At 40.0% G+C, this 10099-nt stretch overlaps 1 protein-coding gene across 2 annotated transcripts; it reads left to right on the top strand.

The window, feature by feature from the left end:
* Positions 1-7434, top strand: Gs2 (glutamine synthetase 2). Of its 2 annotated transcripts, none has more exons than XM_018016179.2 (5): positions 1-329; positions 2517-2689; positions 5730-6070; positions 6150-6341; positions 6401-7434. In XM_018016179.2, the coding sequence occupies exons 1-5, from the start codon at positions 319-321 to the stop codon at positions 6791-6793; spliced, it is 1110 nt and encodes a 369-aa protein (XP_017871668.1). In that variant the 5' UTR covers positions 1-318; the 3' UTR covers positions 6794-7434. The 2 variants fall into 2 exon arrangements, with proteins under 2 accessions (XP_017871668.1, XP_017871667.1); XM_018016178.2 differs by lacking the exon at positions 1-329 and adding an exon at positions 2091-2309 and having other exon boundaries at positions 2505-2689.
* The last annotated feature ends 2665 nt before the right edge of the window (positions 7435-10099 follow it).

Below are 10099 nucleotides of genomic sequence, written 5' to 3'. Positions count from 1 at the left end.
CTAGAAGTGCGCAGTTCGACCAGAACGTCTCTAAATCCTAAACAGTCTCCATAGATATCCTAAGCCCCAAATTTAAGTCGAGTAACCAATTTAACGGACACGGATTTTCGGTCAAAAGTCAAGAGTTCGCTAAGATCGCAATCAATAACAGCTGGAGTAAAGTTTATAGCCAAAAAAAAAAAAATAAATAAATAAATAAATAATAATAATAGCAGTTAATAATAAAAAACAAGCTCAAATCGACTTTTAAATACGTAATTTTCGTCAATTAACAACGACGTAAGATAAGGAGAGCAATATCAGAAGAGCTTATGCAACATGCATTCATCGTAAGTTGGAACAACTCCTATAAATAGCAGCACACATACGTAGCCTAACTTACATATACATATACTAACATGCATACATATCATAATTACACATACACACATACATACATCATTTTCTTTATCATTCCGATAGTTCAGATTCGCTCTTCAAGTCCCAAATTCTTCTAGTTATTGATTTGATTGATAGATTAGATTTTTATTTTTGTGACATTTGTTAGATTACAGTTTGGTTCGACATTGATCATTTATGTAAGGTCTAAAGGCCCTTTTCTTTATCGAAGACTGAATCATGGATCATTAGCAATGTAATAAATTTTGGATAACGTTAGCTAATAAACTGAATCAAGTTTTTGCTGCGATTTTTCACTTTATTTTTCAATGATCTTTTAATAATGTTCTTCTTCTTCTAGTCTTCTTGTATAATATATATATCTCTGTATGTATTCATAGTCTTTTTTTTTCATTTAATTGCTAATGATGGTTTTGAGAGTTTGTTCTTCCTCTTTTTTGTATGTAGATATATTTTATATTTTTTTCTCATTTTATAAGAAGAAAAATGGTCTTTCTGAAAATTTCTGCTTCTTCTCTGAAGATACTGTACATCCATATATATTTATGTATATGAGTATGTATCTCTGCTAGATATTCAGAGTATCAGCAGAGACCATATGATCTGCAGCCCGCCACAGATTAATCAGACCAATCAAGCCCAAAGATAATCACACAGATTTAGATAATCAAACCTAAATGGGCGAGCGCTCGTTGATTGTTTTTATCTAGTATGCCTGGGTGAGCCTCTCAGGCTCTCACTGTGATATACTAATATGCATATCAGTGCCAAGGGGTGTGCGTGTGCTTGTGTGTGTGTGTGCGTGTGTACATCCGACATCAGCCGATAACAATGACGTTGCATATCGCAAAAATAAAATAAAATAGTTGACGCTCTGCTATTATCTATGGCAGCATCGGACTTAGAGATGGGCGCGTGTCGTAAATAGAGAGCAAACTCAAGTGATATATTTATATATCCCGTGCGATAGCTGGCGAGAACGTTAATTAATCACTAGTTGCCAATGATTAGCACACGCTGAAGGAGTAGCTGGAAGGGAGAGGAGTGTGAATCATTGGGAATCTGGCCCGAGCCTGAGCCACAAGGCATCGTCATGCCAAAATGTATGCTAAATTAGTAAAGTGTTAAATTTAACGCTAAATAATTCGTAGTACACGCATTAATCAAGCGCTTATCAGCAACAACAGCAACAACAACAACAACAGTAACGTAATGGACTGCGCTGCACTGTTTTGATCGTAAATCAAAATACGTACAGTATATCGTAAATGTGAAATGATCGTATCGCATCGTATCGTTTACGACACGGGCACACCTCTAGATGGCACCGGGACTTTTGGCGTTGCTCGCGTCGATCATGCAGCAGCAGCAGCAGCAGCAGCAGCACAAAGAAGAAGAAGAAGAGCTAACGAGCAGAGACGCATGCGCTGGCCGCCAGCGACTGTGGCAGCGGCAGCGGCAGCGACGTTGACGTTGGGTTGTGGGCGCAGTGCGACCTCTGTCGAGGCGAGGCGACGCGTCGCTGCTGCGTTGACGACATCAGCAGCGCTGGCTTTTGTTTTTGGATTTTGTTTTTATTATTATTATTATTATTATTGAGTGTTCTTGTTGTTGTTGTTGTTGTAGTTGCTGCTGCTGCTGCTGCTGATGTTGCTGTTGTCCGCTCAGCTTGTTGTAAGTAGTAGCAGTAATAACAATGCCGTTGCTCTGCTCGTTTGGATTTTAGTTTGTCGTTATAAATTGAGTTGGAATAACGCATTCCAGCTTAGTCGTGTTCCAGTAACGTTTACGCGCGCAGCGACACAAATTTTCACTAGAGCAAACGTCCTGGCAAACCCAACGAAAGACAAATATAAATAAAACAGCAAACAGCAAACAGCAAACAGCAAAAGCTAAAGAACAAGAAACAGGTGCGCAGCTAACTAAACGAGTGCCAGTTGAAAGATCGTGTGTGCAAGGCTAACTGTTTTTTTTGTCTGTTTTTTTTTTTTTGCTTTATATAATTTGCATATTTCATTTCACTCTCATTCCACTCTCTCTCTCTCACACACACACACACACACACACACATTATCGTATCCCTGCACACACATTAACACCATCAGTATGTCTGCCAGAATTCTTGAAGACTCGCCCAATGCGCGCATCAACAAGACCATCTTGGACCGTTATCTGGCGCTGCCGCTAGAGGATAACATTGTGCAGGCCACCTACGTGTGGATCGATGGCACCGGCGAGGATCTGCGCTGCAAGGATCGCACCCTCGACTTCATACCCTCCAGCCCCAAGGGTAAGTGCCAAACACCCTGGACAAACCGAATCAATTAGCTGACCTAGACACTGCCAACTGCCGACTGCCCACTGCCGACTGCCGGCTGGCTGTGCTCTCATTTTAATCTAATCATGCGACAACTTGAGCTAAACATAGCTTTCCACTGCCACTGCCCCCGCCACTGCCTCTGCCCCTGCCCCTGCCACAGTGTCTTGAGTGGCTGCTATATCAGCTGATCCGAGCGACTCTTCAGGAACTGCTACGCACAGATTAATACGCACGCAAGCCGAGCTGATTTCCAGTAAAAATTCCAATCAGCGCAAAACCCATTCCCGGTCGCAATCAGTGTAAATCCCATTCAGAATTTCGTGCTGAATTTACGTTCTTAGCTGCTTTGGCCTTGACACCAGCGCGACGACGTCAGACGTCTGCCAAATGTTTATAGACTTTGAATTAACAAAAGCACAACAACAACATAGGCAAAACTTAAAACTATTCTATATAATTATTTTAGTACAGACGTTTTGATAATGCGATGCCGTTCATAAAGGCGTACAACTTAAAAGGGGTTTCACGCTGATAATTGATTACGTTTTAATGTGTTTGCCAGGCAGTCACAATTTTATAGGCACCCATAAACTAAATGCTGGCAATTAGACAGGACGCGTGTGCGCGGCTGCAGACCAGGCAAATCGAAAGAAGCCACACAGATTTTTGTTGTTTTATCCATGTGTATGTGGGATATTAGTTGGCTAACGCGACGTATGCGTAATATGCGCGCTTTGTTTCGATGCGAGCTTTTGAGACGAGCTACAAAACAAAAGCACAAAAAACAAGTGCAAAATCACGTCAAGACGGAAGCAGGAAGCAACAACAATGATAATAATAATAAAAAAAAAAAACAATAATAATAATAATAATAGTATTGCTAATGGTAATTGTTTGGGACTTTTCTTATTGGCATTCTAATTAGAAAACGTTGCTCTTGCTTTTGTTGAACTCTTTTTATGCTTATAATACTAAATAGTGTACGCTCTTCTTCTTCTTCTTGGCACTCAAATGTGCACAATTACTAATTAAGAATCTCGACTGTTAAATTTTCATATGCAGGTCACACACAAGCAAGCAAATAGATGATTTATTTGATGTATATGTTTATTTGCATATATGTATGTGTGTAATTTCGGCATACAGCTAGATTTGAGATGCAGACAGATAGGTGTGAAATGTGCCAGCACGTTTGCACAGCGAAAAGCCAGGCGACATCTGGCCGCTCGGGCGTATGCTTAATATTATTGCCGCAGCACACGCCGACGGCGCGTGCCTGAATAGCTAGGAAAAGACCGCGCGCACACACACACGCATATACAACTATCTATTTGCCTATGTATACACACTTATATGTATGCATATCTTATATGTGAGTTGGCTGCGATTCGCATGGACAACAAACAATTGCCAAGTCAATTGAAATGATGGAAAATTAAGTTGATTAATTATGCATTTGCTGCTCGCATTAGCTAAGCCACGGCCGCATTTTGCATGAGCAATTTGTGTGCAGGCAAATTGGCCCAAAGTGCATAGCAAATAGCCAGCCCTAATTTCGCCTTATCCTTGGCGACAATACCAGACCCCCCTCCCACCCCCTTAAGCCGTGTGGAGCTTAAGGCAATCAGCTGTTTAACTAGCCGACTGCCGTCTGCCGTCTGCCATGCCCCGGACCCATGGCCATATCTGATATCTGGGGCGCACCGAGTGGGCTGCGTGGGTGAGCGTGAGCGTGAGGCACGAGATAGTAAACGAAAACGTCAGCCCAAGGTAACAGCTGACGCTCTGCCGCTGCTGCTACGACAGTAACTTCTAATTATAGAAACTTTTCTATTGCCAACTAGAAACAACACATTGCTACGAATCTCTGGTCACCCCCCCCCCCTCTCTCTCTCTCACTCTCTCGCTCTCACTCTCTAGGTAACTTGATTAATGTTGTTTTTGTTTTTATTTTATGAGGAAAGAAGACTAACTTTTGTTATGAAAATATTTCAACAATTAGACACAAACAACACGAAAAGCCGCTAGAAAAATGCTAGAGAGGAGCGCGTGACACGAGTGTTCAGTTTGCGCTATATTCTTGAAAGATTTATAGATACTAGATATATAAATATTATAGATGTGTGTATTACATATAGATTATAATATAAATCTATATAATCTTAGTTTAGCCTATGAATGAATTGATTGATGTCATCTATTGTTGACATAAATGAAATTAGTATGAAGAGTAGTGAGCTATAAATTATTAAATGGCAAAAATAATAGATCCCTATTTGTATTTGAGCTAGTAACCATATATTATAGTATATCTTTCATATGATATTGAGACTCTTAAAAGTTCGTAATTCTGTAGAGTCGTAATTCACAATTTTGGGGGTCATTGACTACAGTTTCGGAGTCCCAAGAGCTGAAGCGATGAGCAAGCCGAGTCTAACTGTTGTCAGACTGTAAACAGTCACATGTCGTGACACCACGTGACACGCATCCAACTCGGCTCTACAGCTCAGGTTACATGACGAATGCACGGCCAGCCAGCAGCACTCGTTTGACAGGTTCACAATAGACAGCGATGATGAACAGGGTTGGGTTTTCCAGCTGTTGTTGTTGTGGTTGCTTCAGAGCATGATACGGGGGGCAGGCAGGGGCGCTGCTTGGTGGGAGGAAATTAAATGAACAAGTGCGCAATAGCTAATTTGTATTCTATTATAGGATATACGATATACGATATATTCCACACCAAATATTATATAGAATAAAGCTAGCATGCATATATAGGCGATAGCTGACAGATGAGCATTGCGGCTTTGGGGTCTTGGAGAGACAGGAAATGCTACAATGATCCGAAACAGTGGCTGCTGTTGCAAACGGAAGCCAATTAACAGTTAATTAGAGGAGTATCGCATGGCGAGGCCAGTGGTTGACTGCTTGACCGCCTTGTGATTGATCTCAGTTCGTCTGGTTGATCTGCCTTCATATTGATTGATCTTCGTTCATCTCCACTTTGCAGAGTTGCCCGTGTGGAACTACGATGGCAGCTCGTGCTATCAGGCGGAGGGCAGCAACTCGGACACCTATCTGTATCCGGTGGCCATGTACAAGGATCCGTTTAGACGCGGCAACAACATCCTGGTCATGTGCGACACCTACAAGTACGATGGCACCCCCACGGCGACGAACAAACGCAAGTCCTGCCTGGAGGTCGTCAACAAGTGCACGGCGGAGGAGCCCTGGTTTGGCATCGAGCAGGAGTACACGTTCCTCGACTTTGACGGCCATCCGCTGGGCTGGCCCAAGAACGGTTTCCCCGGACCCCAGGGCCCCTACTACTGCGGCGTGGGCGCCAACAAGGTGAGTCGGGAGGCCACTGCGTGTGTGTGTGTGTGGTGTGTGTGTGTGTGCTGGTACTAAGTTTCCATGTCCATGACAGGTCTATGCCCGCGACATTGTGGATGCGCATTATCGCGCCTGTCTCTACGCCGGCGTCAAGGTGTCCGGCACCAATGCGGAGGTGATGCCCGCCCAGTGGGAGTTCCAGGTGGGCCCCTGTCTAGGCATCTCCATCGGCGACGATCTGTGGATGGCGCGCTTCCTCTTGCATCGCATCTCCGAGGAGTTTGGCGTAAGTTCTCAAGCAACTGCTGCCCGCTCAGTCGGTATAGCCTTGTTTCCCCTCCCTAGATTGTCGCCACTCTGGATCCCAAGCCCATGCCGGGTGACTGGAACGGTGCTGGTGCCCATACCAATGTGTCCACCAAGGCGATGCGCGAAGACGGCGGCATCCAGGAAATCGAGAAGGCCGTCGCCAAGCTCTCCAAGTGCCATGAGCGTCACATTCGCGCCTACGATCCCAAGCAGGGCCAGGACAACGCCCGCCGCCTGACCGGCAAGCACGAGACGAGCTCGATCAACGACTTCAGCGCCGGCGTGGCCAACCGTGGCTGCAGCATACGCATTCCGCGCGGCGTCCACAGCGACGGCAAGGGCTACTTCGAGGATCGTCGCCCCAGCTCCAACTGCGATCCCTACTCCGTTGTGGAGGCCATATTGCGCACCATCTGCCTGGACGAGTAGGGCGGCATATGCACACTTTATAGCTTGACCTGGACCCGGACCCGCCCACAAATCACGGCGGAGTAACCATATAGACGTAGCCATACGCAATCAAAACTATATACTATATATTCTATGTGTAACCAACGTAGCCTTTCCTTCCTTACGTTTTTTTTTTGTCGACCTCTAAATGAATTACCATCTAAGCAGCTGTTAAAGATAACTCGATATATATATTTTTTTGTTTTTTTTTTTTTATAATTGTTGAGCATTGTTGTTAGGTTATAGACATTAACGGAACACGTTGAAGAAGAAGAAGAATAATTAGGTTTAAAGCTGTGCGTCGATCGATCAATTATTGCCTGCTCAAGGGCCCGCAAAATTACCAAGTATACCCAAGAAAGAAAAACAAAAAACACCCACCAAGCCCCAGACAAGACGACATACATACATATATACCGAAATAGACGAAGAAGAAGGGGAAGCAGAAGACGAAGAAGAAGAAAAGACGTCAATGGGGAATTAAAACATAACTATTAATGATATTATTTTAACATTAAATACCACTACATACATATATACACATACAAATTACACAACTACATACATACATACATACTTATACTCCTTAGTTAAGTAAAATGCACGAAAAAAAATTGAAATATTTGCATTTTTATTGAAGGGATCTCGAGGGAAGGTTTCTGTGGGTCAATTTCTAGCACTATCAAAAATAAGTATAATATATTATTATTATAATTTCGCATTGACGCGTCAAGAGCAACAGCTGGCAAACAGGTATTGAAACCTTTTTGGAGATGTATTTTGAAGGTTCTCTTTATACTGGCTGAAACCAGCCTTGAGCTCTGATTCGTGAAACTGATATGCTTACAATGAGATTTGCATAAACTAGTTTTAATTTTAATATGATTTTACGTCACAAATTATAGTTAGTTATTCTATATTCAATAAACGAGTCTTGGGCTTTTTCTTGATTTATAGCTAAACTTGACTTGCAAGTCTTGTAAATCAAGCAACATTGTGTGTGCAAACGAGTCTGAATGTTCTGGTCGGGCATGCCCGACTGGGTGATGCCTGCCACCTGCATTCCATATAACCATTTAGGTGTCCATTTATATAGTTCTACCATCAACCCAAAAGTGCCCCCACAAATAACTAAATAATCATAACAGTAATAAGATATCAAATTTGATTTTTCTACCATTTTATTTACTCGTATTTGTATATTCATGTGATTTATACTAAAATGTATACGCATCGTCTGTTTTTTGAGTTTCAGTGTTTTGTAAATTGTGTTTTACCAAGTGTTTGCATTTTGTTGTTTTAACAACGGTCCACAATATGTTTGATTAGTTATATAGCATATAGCATATATTCATATATAGATATAAATATATACCACGGCATCTATGCACATAATATGTTTCTTTGTTTTTTTTTTTTTTAGTTATGTAAACGAGTACTAAATGTCTTCAACTTTATTCGGTATTTTGTTTGTTTTTTTTTTTTAATCGTTTTTCTTTTGTATTTTATATATAAATTTTGGAACAATTACAACACAATATTTCAATAGTATTCAACTACAAATGTAATTATCATTTATGTTTACTTAAACAAACGTTTTCATTAATTCAAAAATTCACTTCTTAAACGTAGCTATTTCTTTTTCTCTGTGTATGCTGTGTGTGTGTCTGTGTGTTTGTGAACATGTGTCTCAAGTAACAATAAGGAAAACAAAACAAAATTATATCAAATTAAAACAAAGGCATAAAAACAGGAGAACTGAAGTGCATTAAAATAAATCTGTATGTAAGCTGATCATTGTCAATAGTATTTAAATGGAAGCTGATTTATTCGTATAATTAGTATTGTTTTTCTTTATTATTATATATATGTAATATACCATATGTATATACATATAGATATATGCATACATATGTGTGCGTGCACTGCGCTTGGAAATTAACATCGAGTGCTCCCAGCTGAACAGCAAAATGCACTTTGCTTACAATTAGCTCATCTCCAAAAACAAAAGAAAGTCACTGATAATAACGATGAGGATTTCAGAGATAAGTCAGCTCGACTTACCTAGTCGAAACAGGCCGACATCTAAATGTAAAAGTTTACAGTCACTGAGTAACAGCACTGCGAGTGGCACTGTTAAGTGTTGCAGTCTTTGAGGCTTAACATGAGATGGTTAATGTTAACAGTGACTGTTATTGAAACGTACTCGTACTGTTTCGCCTGTAAGGCAGTTTACTCAATATATAAGTATACTTATATATGTATATACATATGGTATATATATATATATATATGTGTTTTACAGATATGTTTGTCCTTTATTTATGCATTTTGTTTAATTTTCTTTTGCTTTTCTATGTGAGCTTAACTTGATGTAAAATCTTGTTGTGTCAAAAACAGTTTGAGTTGAAGCTAAGATAAACATAAAAGTAAAAGTAGAAGCAAAAGCCAAACTTAGTTATAACAGATATATTACGTACACTTGCAGATCATACACGTATCAATTGAATGTACGATAGTTATTGAATATATATGTTTAGATCTATTGTGCGCAATTAACTAATACGTTAAGTTTATATCGAGATTTACTTGAACATACATACTCAATAGACCATTTACTAACATGTTGTGCAATTCAATTATAAATTTGGAATTGTAGAGAGAGAGAGAGAGAGAGAGAGAGAGAGAGAGAGAGAGAGAAAGAGAAAGAGAGAGAGAGAGAGAAAAGAGAGCAGTATCTGTAAAGGAATGTGCGCTCTGAAAATACAAATGGCATTTAAGTAGAGAATGTTAATACTGAAAAAGGAACTGTAGATGATCTATTGGAATTTGAGCTCTATCGAGCAACAGCTTAAAGACTCTTTTGCTTTGATTTGGGAAATGTTCTAGTTTGGCACCTTCAATTGTAAACAAATTTTGTGACATTAACTGAATAGAGCTTGAGTTTAACCGAGAGGGAGTAAGAGATAGGGAGAAAGAGAGATGGAGAGTTAAATACAATTTTCACAACATCTTAATAAATGTCTATGCCTATATGTATGTATACTGATTGTATATTTGTGACACTCAGTTTAAATTTAACTAGAACTATATAAGTAGATGTATATTCCATATGGTCTTGTCATGAAGTGCAAATCAATGGAAGCGCGTTTGCTGCATTAGAATACAATTCGGTAAATTACATAAAATAAATGACTTTAGTTATACAATGTTTAACAAAAATAAAAATGAAAAAAAATTTATATATATATATAAAACACACATATAAAAAAAAAGTACTAAAAA

This window comes from Drosophila arizonae, chromosome X, assembly GCF_054131065.1.
Source record: "Drosophila arizonae isolate 15081-1271.41 chromosome X, UAZ_ARI_1.0, whole genome shotgun sequence".
Lineage (NCBI taxonomy): Eukaryota > Metazoa > Arthropoda > Insecta > Diptera > Drosophilidae > Drosophila > Drosophila arizonae.
Note: the sequence above shows the minus strand (reverse complement) of the source record. Positions and strands in the feature narration are given on the sequence as shown.

Bases quoted from the DNA above. Each gene is read 5' to 3' on its own strand.
- Gs2 (XM_018016179.2), top strand. The intron at 6,071-6,149 runs GTGAGTCGGGAG...TGTCCATGACAG, and splicing joins GCGGCGTGGGCGCCAACAAG to GTCTATGCCCGCGACATTGT. The intron at 6,342-6,400 runs GTAAGTTCTCAA...TCCCCTCCCTAG, and splicing joins GCATCTCCGAGGAGTTTGGC to ATTGTCGCCACTCTGGATCC.